This window comes from Budorcas taxicolor, chromosome 11 (genome assembly GCF_023091745.1).
Source record: "Budorcas taxicolor isolate Tak-1 chromosome 11, Takin1.1, whole genome shotgun sequence".
In the NCBI taxonomy this organism is placed as follows: Eukaryota; Metazoa; Chordata; class Mammalia; order Artiodactyla; family Bovidae; genus Budorcas; species Budorcas taxicolor.
Window position 1 is genome coordinate 41,771,299 of NC_068920.1, and position 14,123 is coordinate 41,785,421.

Sequence of the window (14,123 nt, forward strand, 5' to 3'; positions counted from 1 at the left end):
TGCACCAAAATCAACTCCAGTTCTGATTTAAAGGTACACATATATACTAGAGCAAAGAGAAAAACCAGAAGGAACTACAAATAAATATGTATCTAATCTCTGGATGGGAATATACTCACTTAATATCAATGAAATGGGCAAAAAAAAAAAAATCAACAGCTTTCAATTTTAAATTTTATATCTCTGTAGCACCATTTTAAAAATCATAAAACAGTATCAAAAAGTAAATAGTATGAAAAAAAATTGCAATTAGCATTAGGAATGGTTAGCTATAAAGAATCCAGGCAAGTTTTTTTTAAATGCATCTCAAGGGAAAAAAGCAGAAGGAAAGACAGTTCACTACAGAAAAAATGCAAACAGCTAAAATAACAAATGCTCAAACTACTGCACAACTGCACTCATCTCACACACTAGTAAAGTAATGCTCAAAATTCTCCAAGCCAGGCTTCAGCAATACGTGAACCGTGAACTTCCAGATGCTCAAGCTGGTTTTAGAAAAGGCAGAGGAACCAGAGATCAAATTGCCAACATCCACTGGATCATCAAAATAGCAAGAGTTCCAGAAGAACATCTATTTCTGCTTTATTGACTATGCCAAAGCCTCTGACCATGTGGATCACAATAAACTGTGGAAAATTCTGAAAGAGATGGGAATACCAGACCACCTGACCTGCCTCTTGAGAAACCTATATGCAGGTCAGGAAGCAACAGTTATAACTGGACATGGAACAACAGACTGGTTCCAAACAGGAAAAGGAGTACGTCAAGGCTGTATATTGTCACCCTGCTTATTTAACTTATATGCAGAGTACATCATGAGAAACGCTGGGCTGGAGGAAGCACAAGCTGGAATCAAGATTGCCAGGAGAAATATCAATAACCTCAGATATGCAGATGACACCACCCTTATGGCAGAAAGTGAAGAAGAACTAAAGAGCCTCTTGATGAAAGTGAAAGAGGAGAGTGAAAAAGTTGGCTTAAAGCTCAACATTTAGAAAATGAAGATCACGGCATCTGGTCCCATCACTTCATGGCAAATAGATGGGGAAATAGTGGCTGACTTTATTTTTTTGGCCTCCAAAATCACTGCAGATGATGATTGCAGCCATGAAATTAAAAGACGCTTACTCCTTGGAAGGAAAGTTATGACCAACCTAGACAGCATATTAAAAAGCAGAGACATTACTTTGCTGACTAAGGTCCGTCTAGTCAAGGCTATGGTTTTTCCAGTGGTCATGTATGGATGTGAGAGTTGAACTATAAAGAAAGCTGAGCACCAAGGAATTGATGCTTTTGAACTGTGGTGTTGGAGAAGACTCTTGAGAGTCTCTTGGACTGCAAGATCAAACCAGTCCATCCTAAAGGAGATCAGTCCTGGGTGTTCATTAGAAGGACTGATATTGAAGCTGAAACTCCAATACTTTGGCCACCTGAGGCAAAGAGCTGACTCATTTTAAAAGACTCTGATGCTGGGAAAGATTGGGGGCAGGAGGAGAAGGGAACAACAGAGGATGAGATGGCTGGATGGCATCACCAACTCAATGGACATGGGTTTGGGTGGACTCTCGGAGTTTGTGATGGACAGGGAGGCCTGCCGTGCTGTGGTTCATGGGATCGCAAAGAGTCAGACACGACTGAGCGACTGAACTGAACTGAACTGAAAATGACAAAGTGTACTTTAAAAATTAAAGAATCATAAATTAAATCAAGTACCATTTCTGCATACCTAATAAATTGTTGTTGTTCAGTCACTAAGTGTTCCCTGCCTCCAGGGAACCACTGCAGAGGCTAAGTCCAGACACAGTCATTGAGAAGGAAAGGCTTCCTTCTGCCCAGCGGCTCTACCTTGGGCACAGAGCTGCTGAGAATACTGGAGCCTCAAGAGTCCTTGCCTGCGCCTGTGGCATGAGGGTTCCAAGACAAGGGAGGCAAGCCAAGGAGATCTGGGGTGGCTGCCCACCCCACCCCTAACACTGAGCACTCAGCTTCTAAAGTCGGGTGTCATGCAGGAACAAGTACATCAGAGCCTATGGGACAGAATAGAGAATTCCAAGCTCTCCCCAAAGAAACTGACTTTCACTTGCAACAGGAAATGCAGAGGCTCAGGCCTCAGGGCACTCTCAAAAACAGTAGAAGTTGTGATGAAAAAGCAACTGATATCTGATAGATTCTTTGGCGATACAGCTAAACTGCAGGCGTACTACAGTCTTCCAGAATCAATCCCTTTCGAAAAGTGGGAGAAGCCTTCCTGGGATGAGAACAAATATCAAACACTGACCTCAGAAACCATCCCTTCAAAGGAGCCAAAGTTTACTTGGATCAGTCTGTGGAGCAACTTCTGCCTCAAGACATTGCTGGAAACAATACAGCAATAAGCTGGCAGTCAATAGAGTCTAACAGCTGGGTGCACCCAGGGAAAACTATGTCAAAGCAAGTCTGGTCAAAATCGCCTCACCCCAGGCAACTATGGCCACACCCAAGACTGCCCCCACAAAGAACACTATCAAAGACTTCACATTTCTCGGGGAGGAAAGGGGAGAACAGACTTCCCTACAATAACCCTGTCTGCTAGTCACTAACCGGAGAAGGCAATGGCAACCCACTCCAGTACTCTTGCCTGGAAAATCCCATGGACGGAGGAGCCTGATAGGCTGTGGTCCATGGGGTCGCTAAGAGTCGGACACGACTGAGTGACTTCACTTTCTTTTTTCACTTTCATGCACTGAAAAAGGCAATGGCAACCCACTCCAGCGCTCTTGCCTGGAGAATCCCAGGGACAGCAGAGCCTGGTGGGCTGCCGTCTATGGGTTCGCACAGAGTTGGACAGGACTGAAGCGACTTAGCAGCAGCAGCAGCTAGTCACTAACAAGTAAACAAGCAGTCACGAGAGTGGATGAGGGTGGGGGGCACCTTTTGCTGGTTGTCCAGTGGACAATTCACAAGGTGATCCAACTCACATGGTGGTCAAACTCACAAGGTTAAAAGGCTCAAAAAACTTAGTTCCCAAACCACCATGGACAAAAACGGAAAATCAATTTTTTGTAACCTTACTCACATTACTCAACCCTAAATGTAAGCAAAATAGAAAGGTGACTGAGATGGGCAGAAAACTTAGCACCTCCTCTTAGTTTCTGTTTACTGTCCCAGGCCAATCATCCTCCCATCACAAATCACTACTCTGGGCTAGTGCTTGGTCAGCTATGCCAAAAAGCATCCTCTGGGCAGGAAAGAATTCTTCATCCCAAGACCTGATACTTCACTGTCATTGCTGAGGAAACCATCAGTACAATGCTAGTCATCAGGTCAGGAAATACTTCCCAGCTTAAGGACCAAAACGGCAGTTATGGAGGCTGGGGAGATTACTTCAATGCCTGAATTCCAAAATTTAATAAGCTTTCTTAAAGTTCAGGTTTTTCCCTTTACCCACTTTATCTTGGCTTCTAGGCCATTAGGAATGAAGTCAATAATGGATCTAACCAAAAAGAAGAGGAAAGTGGAGAAAACCTTGAGCAGAGGGCAGTATTTAATTTCACTCATTTTTTAAATAAAAATTTCTATGACAGCCTAAAACGTGGCTCAAGGCTCATTTACTCCCTCCGTGTTCAGACAGGCTTCCCACTTCCCAACACTAATCAATGAGAGTTAACTAATGGCAGTCATGCCAAAGTCACAGAGCCCAGTGTGACCTCCCGCCATCTGACACCAAGATGGCTACAACAAATGAAGCTCTCCTATGCTAACAGAATACACCACAGCAAGACTTACATGTATGTCTATACCTCGGCATTACTTCTGCCACATCTTACAAAATTTTTTTCAAACATGTATTTTGGGGCTTCCCTGGCGGCTCAGTAGTAAAGAACCTGCCTGCCAATGCAGGAGACACAGGTATGATCCCTGGTCTGGCAGGACCCCACATGCCACGGAGCAACGAAGCCCAGGCGCCACAAGCACTGAGCCTGTGCTCTAGAGCCTGGGAGCACAGCTACTGAAGCCCACAGGCCCTGGAGCCTGTGCTCCCAACAAGAGAAGCCACTGCAGTGAGAAGCCTGTGCGCTGCAGCTGGAGCGGCCCCCGCTCACCACTAGAGAAAAGCCCTCGCGGCAACGAAGGCCCGAGCAGTCAAAATTTAAAATGACTGATTTTTTTAAAGTGTATTTTTTCTATAACTACTCTGACACAGTTAGAAATATATATAAAAGACTCTTCCAAAGTAATAAGGAAGTTAAGCACTATTACCAAAACTGGAATGAGACAACTCCAATTGTCATTCACCAAACAGGGTTGATGAAGTCTTACTGGACCTAAGGATGCACAGACTAACTGGTCAACTATGGATGGAAACAACCATACCTTGCTTCTTCCAGCTGTTTCTCTCTTGCTTTCCTCTTGGCTTTCTTTCCCTGAGTATTAGCCAGGCGGGCTCTAGCTTCAGAAAGCATCTCCAATTCATCTGCAAAAATTAAGAGAAAATTAACTTCTTCTCCAACAGAAGCCAAGGTAAGAGATGTAGCCTAGTGCTTAGATGAGAAAACCCATCAATATAATCACTAAATGGTGTAGCATAAAGGAAACAGCTTGGGTTTTGAAGTCAGAGGTATCTAAGTTAAAAATCATGCCCATGACTCACTGGTTATGTGACTCTGAGATAACAACATCTCACCATTTACAAAATGGGAATAACAATTCCTACTTCACAGAGATGTTGAGAGGAACTAACCAAAATGAACAGGTAAAGCATCCAGCAAATATTCATTGAACAATGGCTATAATTATCATGTCCTTTATTATCATCAACTATCTGGCACAGCACAAATTGTGAAATATTATAAAAGTTGTAATTTAATTTTAAGGGGACTGATAATCTTCATTATCATTTTTCCTTGATTTTTCTCCCTCAGAACTATTTCTCTTCTCCAGTACATTTTCCATAGTTCTCCAGAGTAGAATAGAGTTCATTACTGATACCTTGGAGCAATTCCCATACAAGGGTGTCCAATGAAATCACAAGCGAACTTTAAAAAAAAGAAAATCTCAGATTCCAGGATTACCCTACCCTCCATTCCCCTTCCCCAGTTCACTGAGTCAGAGCTCCTGGGGAGGCCCAGGTACCTGTATTTTTTAATGTTCACCATCTGACAGTGATGCAGCCAGCCCAGCCCCAGTCTGCCTCTGGGAACCACCACCTTCAAGTTTTTAAATTAAAACTCGACAAATATTCACTGAATGCTCACAACAACCCTGGGAAGTAAGATAGACACTATTACTCTACATCTGACAGGAAACAGAACCAAAGTTCAGAGAGATTATATGACTCACCCAAAGTCAAAAGAGCTTAATACTTGGCAGATATGGCACTAAGCTAAAGTCTAGTTCCTCTGATTCCTGATTCAATGTCTCAAAAAGGCATCATCATGGTACTACAGTGCTGCCTTTTCACAAAACTCAAACTACTTGTCCAAAGTCAAAAAAGTAGCTAATAGGAGCATTGGATCCCCAAATCCAGACTTCTCATCCCTCAGAAGAGGAATGACAACAAAGTCCTAAAGAGCTTACCTCTAGCCACCAGGAAATGTCCAGGAATACCACACTGCTTAACTAAGTGAACTGAAACATTAAAAGATAAAGGGACAGCATCCAAAAAGAGCAATTACCCTACAACAGAAGGGTGGACGCATCTGGAAGGAGACTGAGAGTAACAACTGCAGACAGAACCTCAGTTCTAAAAAGTCGGAGAAGTTTGGAAAAGAACTCAAAGGTAAAAGAAAGCCTGAGGAGTCTATAGTTACCAAAGAAATAAATTCCTCACAAAAGTACACTTGCCCTCATCCATGTCAATCGGATCAGGCCGTGCTGGCTTTGTTTCTGGGTTTGGATCTATTTCTCCAGGCTTAAGCTTTCGTGGATCATCTGTTGTTTCCTCTTCATTGTCTCTCTGGGCAGCTTTATCCCTAGAAATGAACCCAGAGTAATTAATCACACCACCACATCATTCAGTCTTAGAAATACCAGGTACCCTAGTACTAGCACTCTTTCTTTCAAAAACCCAATGGATGGGCATAACAAAATAAAGCATTTCTTACTATTGCTTCACCTAAAAGAGATGGTTTTAAATTTCTAATTTCAGTGGTTCCATTCATCATGAACTAGCTGTTTCAAAGATGCTTCCTAAATCACAAATGCAGCAGAGCTACACAGAAAAGCTTTTAGTGGAACAACTAACATGTTCCAATTGTTAACTCTCAGCAGTGTAATTATGGGTGATTTTTATTTGCTTTTTTATTTTTTTCCCCTATTTTCTATGAACATGTATGATTTGTGTAATATGTTTAAATTATTCTTTTAAAAAGTATATCACTGGAGACATAATCTTGATCAACCACATGAGATCTGGAATATACTATCCAATAGCTTTAGCTCCTCTGGCTTTATTCAGATCTTCAACTAATGTTTAAAGATAGAAAATGCTAAAAGTTTATTCAGCCTCATTCAAAAGATATACACACATTTCAGTACCATTTTTGGAGGTTCACTTACAGAAGAAATTCATAGTGTTCCAAACACTGGGCAGCTGTTCTGCCAATGATTGGAGCGATGGTCCTCCACTGAGTTGGCATCAACTTGGCCAAGTGCAAGAGTTTTTCCTCTTCTTCTCTGGACCATTCTGTTTTCTTAATGCTTGGATCCAGCCACTCATACCTATTTAAAAGACATCATCTCATACCTTAATCAGTCATCCAGCATGAATATTTACATTTTAGACATACTAACTTCTAGCATTCGAAAAATGCAAGCTAACTCTCAGCTGTCAATCACAAAAGCTATTCTTTTTACAACAGAATATCCCCTATTTGGTTAAACTTATTCCATTCCAAATACCCTATTTCACTAAATTCTACTATATTAACTATTAATTCTATTAATTAACTATGCAAGGTTAGTAATGCTTGAAAAAGGTAACCTGACTGAAACATGACAATATGCCTTCCTTCTCAACTATCAACTGCTGTCATTCACCTTATACTTTATTAGAGGTATTGAAATTATTTGCAAATAAGATAAAACTACCTCATATTTTCATAGTGCTTCCAGTTTTTATAGTACTTTCTCATGTTTTGATTTTCTCACAACACCTTCGCTTATTTCTGAAGCATTTGACTATACACTTTTCAACACTGTATGTTTTTGTATGGTGAGTTTAAGTAAAACCGCTATTGTCATAGCTGTCTTTCCTAATGCCCCACCTGACCCAACTTTTCCATCCAGTCTACTTAGCTGGAGAAGCCTACAAACAATATATAAGCCTTACCAAACATGGGGGTAGGAGCTTAGCTCCACTTAAGAGAAGCAGAAATCAGAACCACTTACACAGGCTGAGGACCATCTTCCTCATTGTGGGCCAATCTCTACGTTCTGATCCTTTCCCCTACGCAGGTGCCCAGGAAATTAGGTCACCTTATACAATCCAAAATATGATCCTAGTACCACATGGGTCAGTGCTAGGGCCAGATCACTCATGCCAAAAACACATGTAAAGAACTTAATGTGTCCACTGCCCTTTAACCACAGATGTAATGTTGGGGTATATTATATTCTGGGAAACCAAATATGTAATGTTTCAACCATTAATGAGGAAACTCAACTGCTGAAAGCTAGCCTAGAAAAACCACCAACGTGTCTTGTTTATTTCTTTGGGAAAGTAAGTTCTAAGACGATAAACTTACAAACTTTTGGAATACAATCCTTTTATAAGCTGGGGTCCATCTGTACCCAAAATTAGTTTTATTTCATGCTTCACAAAGCATTCTCAAACAACATTAACTAATTTGAGCCTCACATCTCCATGAGTTAGGGCCAAGAGTCATACCACTGGAAGACAATAATGGCAGGAGAGAGGGGACAGAAAACGGCTTGCCTAAGACCACGTAGGAAGCAAAAGACAGCTAATTCTTACACTGAAATTCCCAACTCACACTCCCTACTTTCTGTTACATCACAGTGCCTGCTTTTCTTTGGTAAGGTTCAAAGAAATGACATTTTCCTCATCATAATGAAGGTCATTTTGTGTTTTCCACTCATTAGCTGATACATACCATCTGGCTTTGCACTGCTTTGCTGACTTTCTATGCAGCAGTGAGGCAATCCTAGACCACTGGTTTTTCCCATATTTCATCACCGCTGCTTTCAGAATTTCATCCTAAATTTTTTCAAAGGAAAAACAATGTATTCATTCACAAAACTCCAAGTGAGAAAAGACAAGATTTAAATTAACTCTAACTGGGTTGTACTAGGGAAAAAGAGATATAAACATGCACGTATATCCTAAATTTAAAACAAAAGTATAAAACTTCATTACAATAATAAAAATTTAAAAAAAAAACAGCAACCCAGAATCAACAAAATGAAAGAAATTAAGAACTCCCTGAGAAGGATATCCTACCCTCCCTTACACACGACCCCTCCCCCAATCCTGTCCAAAAATTGGGAGTGGGTACAGCCCAATGTGAGAAACCCTACTTGACAGAGATTTTAGAAAGAATTCTCCAATGTGTGGTTGTTAGTCTCTTAAAAAGATTATGGCTCATTGATTTACTGATTCACAAAAAATACTGCCCAAACACCAGCCTTGTATCAGGTCTTGTATATCAATACTTGAGAAAACAAGATAAAACAGGACACATCCAGCCCTCAAAAAGTCAAGATTCAAGTGAATCCAATTTCCAATTGAGGCTTCCCAGTTTATGAGCAGCATTTTCTCTCCAGTCCCACAGCCCCCACTCTGACCTAAGAATCCATATCTCAGGTCTAACCTAAGAATTAAGTACATCTCCCCTAAGTCACCAATCAACTCTGTCTCTAATTTCCCCCCAGTCTCTAGATACTATTTCACCAGGGCACCCATTCCAATAAGGAATTCACCAATCCCAAGGGAGCCTGTCAGGCTAAACCAAAGACACCACGGATATCAGAGCCATAGATGAATGCACTCAGGGCATTTTGCTTTTAGGCTTTTTTCCCCACAATGAACTTGAGCTATATGCCTCATGTTAGCCACTCCTCGCCACTGCACACCCCTAACATCTGAGACTCAAGGACTGCAGGGCTTTGGCCACAGCATCAGAATCCTGCTGTTACTTGATTTGGTACATCTGTCTCTCCCTCAGAAGTCATCTCTTCTCCAACTGAAACAGCCTGATCCCCTCTGTGCAAGCTGAGAGGCAAGGTTCTGACTTAATTTGTAACTTTGTTGCAGTACTGCTATACTTAATCACATCTTCAACTAAGTATATACTACAGTTATCCACCCTACTAGATCCATTCAGCAAAATTTCCCAAGCAAACTTTGTTTGGCACTGTCCGGAGTTCTAAAGATAGCAAGATCTGATCCTGCCCACTTGCAGTGCTGTCTACTGGGGAAAAGAAACAGCAGCTAGTACTTTCTGAAAGATTACTATGTGCCAGACTGTGGTCTAAATATTCCAAATGTAGTGACTCATTTAATTCCGAGAGATAAGTATATTATTATCACCCCCATTAGAAACCTGAGTCTCTGAGAGGTTAATAATCCCAGCATCACACAGGATGTGATGCTTGCAAAAAAAAAAAAAAGTAAACCATAACAAATGGATGAAAGAGGTGTCCAGGGACCACTGCAGGTGCAACTACTTTTTACCGGATGACCAGGCAAATTGGTCTTCTGGACCAATTTCAGAAGAGTTTCTTAACTGTTTTTGAAGGAAGGTCAGAAAGATGCCAAGCAGTAGGAGGATATTTCAAGAAGGTGCAAGATGTAAAAAGACAGAGTGTTCTGGGGAAACTGACAAGTTCAGGGCACTATAAATAGAAACTGCACTAAAACCTTGTTTCTATTTTACTCTTCTACTGTTCTTTGGTTCACCAATGGCACGAGCCACTACATTTCTGGAAGCAAAGAGACTATGGTAGGCCTATCTGGCTTCTATCCAAGATGAAGCGGAAGAGACAGGCCTTGGGTGACGGGAGGGCGGACAAGTTACGCCGCGGTAACAGATGACCGCGGGGACGCGGACACAACCGGGTACTTAGGACCTGGCACTCAAACTGCTTCCCCTCAGCAAGGAACTCAAGGAAAGAACAAAGTTGTGGCCACAGCACCTCTTCATTTTTGAACAGCAGAGAGTCGCGGAGCCTGGGATGAGGAACGGTGGGGGGCGGGGGGCGGGGCTTAGAAGACAGACTATCGCAATTGTCCTGTGTCCCCCTCCTACTGTGAGTTCCACCACGGCGGAGGACGCGTCAGCTCAACAAATGTTCACTGAGGGCCTAACGAGTGCCCAGCAGGTAATCAAGCGGTTAAATCACGGTCCCTGTCCTTGAGATGCTCAGATAACTGAGGTCCAGGCACAGGGTAAAGGCCCCGCACCACCCCCCACGCAGACCCCGAAGGCATCCTCTCCGCCTCCCGGACCTCTGCGCGCGTGCGCACCCGCAGCCGGAGGGGCGGAGGGCAGACGGCGGGAAAAGGGGACTTACCTCGGTATTCCTCCACACGCCCCCCTTAATCATAATTCGAGGCATCTTGGCGGCGGGGTGTCTCGGCAAGCGGCCGAGCGGAGCTTCCGAGAAGTAGTAACGGCGCGGCGGCCACGGGACCCAAAGCCGCCACTTCCTCCAAGCGCGACCTTCTGCTTTGAAGAGCTCTGCGCAAGCGCGGGGGCGGGGTGGGGAAAGAGCAGGAGTAGCAAGTCTCGCGAGAACTGGAGTGACTGGAAGGAAATCAGTGCCTCGATGGTAAAACTCTACACTAGGGAGACTGACAGAAAATCATCAAACCACTCTAGCCAAGATACTCGAAGCCGCGCGCATGCCCAAAATAGGTTGGAAGAAACCGCGGCTTTCGCGAGATGTCGGCGGAGGCTCTTGGCTGGGAATGTAGTCCTGGGATTGGTCGTGACGTCACGTTGTGGCAAAGAATAGGAACGTCACTCCTGTAGGGTTTAAGCTCGGCTGGTCTAAAAATAGCGTTGATAATTTATTAACTTAGCACTTTATTAAGCATTTAACGAACAGAAATTTATTCAAAAAATATTCAGGGAAAGGCAATAGCTTATTTAAGCCTAAATTTCCTAACCTGCAAAATAGAGATAATAATAGTGCCAACTTCATAGGGTTGTCCTAAGGATTGAATAGGGGTTTCCCTGGAGGCTCATGTGGTAAAAGAATCTGCCTGCAATTCGGGAGACCCGGCTTCGATCTCTGAATGGAAAAGATCCTCTGGAGAAGGAAATGGCCACCCACTCCAGTATTCTTGCCTGGAGAATTCTGTAGACAGAGGAGCCTGGCGGGGTATAGTCCATGGGGTCTCAGAGTGGCAGACGACTGAGCAATTGCTGCTGCTACTGCTAAGTCGCTTCAGTCGTGTCCGACTCTGTGCGACCCCATAGACGGCAGCCCGCCAGGCTCCCCCGTCACTGGGATTCTCCAGGCAAGAATACTGGAGTGAGTTGCCATTTCCTTCTCCAGTGCATGAAGGTGAAAAGTGAAAATGAAGTCGCTCAGTCGTGTACGACTCTTAGCGACCCCATGGACTGCAGCCCACCAGGCTCCTCCATCCATGTGATTTTCCAGGCAAGAGTACTGGAGTGGGGTACCATTGCCTTCTCCGGACTGAGCAACTAACAAGGGTTAAATGAGATCGTAAATCCATCGTAGTATCTGATACCTAAGAAGTGCTCACAAAAATGGCAACTGTTACTACGAGAAGCGCAAGCTCAAGTGATCAGAGATTGTCCCAGAAACAGTCATGTCAGAGTTTTCCAATTATTGCACTTCAGTCTACATGGCTTAATATTAATAGCAGAGAGCTACTGTTGATAGGTACTAGTATTAGGCAAACTTGATCGGGGTTGAAATCTTGGCTCCCTCATCAGCTTCAGTAATAATCATACTGAATCTCAGTATCCTGATTTGAAAAGTGAAGTTAACAATTTATACCTCATAAATCTGAAGGGCAAATTAGTTGAGGCCAAAAACCCACTGAGATAGGGATTGCCACACTGGGATTCCAACTCACTTGGTTTCCTTCTCCATTCAAAAACATCTCTTTGGAGCTAGTCCTGGAAGGGACGAAAATATTCAGGGGACTGGGATACACTGTAAGTATTTAACGAGTTTCTCTTTGTATTTCTTCATTTTTCCCTTTGCCTCTTCTGAAAAAGCTACAGAACTTTCTGATTATATGTATATTTTTTGCCATGAAATGGGAAATTGTATTAATAAAATCACTACTTTGTTAAGAGGACACAGTGTCAGATTATGAAGAACACACAGACTTTGCTGTTTGTGGTGTAAGATGTCAGTCCACTCCTGTCTCTGCTGTCAGCTGGCTGTGTGACTGGTGACAAACCATTTTCTGTCTCTGGACCTCTGTTTGCAGGGCTCTTCTGTAGGATTCGTGACCATTACTTCCTGCCCACCCCAGCCCCAATATCCACTCAGTTGCAGTGGTTACAGTTTGTCTCTCACACAGACACACTGGCCGATTGGTTTGATCAAAGCTGAGCCAGTTAAATCTCCTCCCCAAGGAATTTCGACACTGGAACCTAGAAGAGCCGGGTCGCTGCTGGCCGATGAACCTCTAACATGACACCCTGGAGTTGTCTGCCACCATGTTTTGCACAATGTAGACTGAGAAGGGGGGAAAGTGGATCCCAGGTGCATTGAGAGAAGCAGAGAGGAGAGTATAGAAAGACAGAGGTCGGTCTTGGCTGGGCCGCTGTTCCTGGATGCAACCTGTTCCTTAGTCCGCGGTGCATCCCTGTTCTTGAGTTCTAATGATTACTACCCCTTTTGGCTTTAGCCAGTTATAGTTGGGTTTCTGTTATTTATAAGCCAGATTCCTAGCATATCCAGAGTTGAACCTATCCTCTCTCAAAAGCCGTTTCAGATCTAACATCCCAAGAGCCTTCTCCTTTCCACTCAGGACCACCTTTACCCTCTATGTCAGCTTTTTACCAACTAGAAAAAGGTGCCCCTTCCTGCAGGCACTTTAATTGACACCTGGTGGAAAACTGTCAACAAACTACTAAAAAAAAAAAAAAAAAAAAAACTACTGATGTTTGGAGAACAGGACACTTACTATATGAAAATTAGATCGCCCGTGTCTGTGACACAAATTGCGCCCCCTTAGGGACATGTGTTGTACAACCTGCCCACCAGGACAGTGAAGCCCTATTAAAAGTTCCCCAACACACCCTTGAATGCATGTATGTCCCAGTGAAATTCTAATATCCCTTTTTTTACCATCAAGAAACTGTGCAAAAAAGGGCTAAAATTAGGGTCAAAAGCCTGTGACAACACCAAGGCATGGCAAGAGGCTAGGGGTAGCCATCCTCATCATCTTCATCATCTCCCCAAATAAAGATATGGAATTTAAGTAGAAATACTCTGATGCTTTGCAAATATAATTTCAAGACAGGTCCTCCAGCCCTGCCCTCCATCTACCAGATTGCCACCCATAAGCTCCTCCCTGGGTGTCCACTTACTACAAAATGGAGTTCCATGCACCCTAAATGCTAGTAATCCATACCATAATGTTAACCATGGTTAATCATCTAAACTGGCTTGAGTTTCACCTACCAATACTCCCTTGTGGTGTATCAGTTGTAGCTTGTAATTTTTTTCTCAGACACTCATGATTGTTATTTATGGGGTGCCCTGGGGTGGGGAAGTATTCCCAAAGAGAATACTCTCATTCTCAGTCCCCAGAGGTTCAAGAGTCTTTTCGAGCTCATTTCCCAGTTTGGGATCAATATTCCAATCAGATAATTTACATCTAACCCTGCATCCACAAGGCATAGGCTTCAGATTTACCTTTCTCACAGGAGACTGGGTTTTTTTTCCACATTCATATACCAGATCCCAAACTCATATGCCCAATTACATCCTGAACAGTTCCACTTGAGCGTATCACAGGTTTCTCAAATTCAGCTTCCAAAAACTGAGCTCCTGTGAAAGCCCTGGTGGTCCAGTGGTTAGGACTCCACGCTTTCACTGCCGAGGGCCTGGGTTCAATCCAGGAACTGAGATCCCACAAGCTGCATGGTGGAGCCAAAAAAAAAAAAAAATTGAGCTCCCTCTAGAAA

General features: G+C 43.2%; 1 protein-coding gene across 1 annotated transcript in view; it reads right to left on the reverse strand.

The window, feature by feature from the left end:
- The window catches only part of CDC5L (cell division cycle 5 like), a 40,763-nt gene extending 30,056 nt beyond the window's left edge, over window positions 1–10,707 (reverse strand). The window contains exons 1-5 of the mRNA XM_052648455.1: window positions 10,513–10,707; window positions 8,094–8,197; window positions 6,538–6,699; window positions 5,824–5,951; window positions 4,354–4,453 (exon numbers count right to left, since the gene is read on the reverse strand). Of these exons, the coding sequence (XP_052504415.1) occupies window positions 4,354–4,453; window positions 5,824–5,951; window positions 6,538–6,699; window positions 8,094–8,197; window positions 10,513–10,557 (539 nt within the window). The 5' untranslated portion in view covers window positions 10,558–10,707. The remainder of the gene's footprint in view (window positions 1–4,353; window positions 4,454–5,823; window positions 5,952–6,537; window positions 6,700–8,093; window positions 8,198–10,512) is intronic.
- Window positions 10,708–14,123: the final 3,416 nt, after the last annotated feature.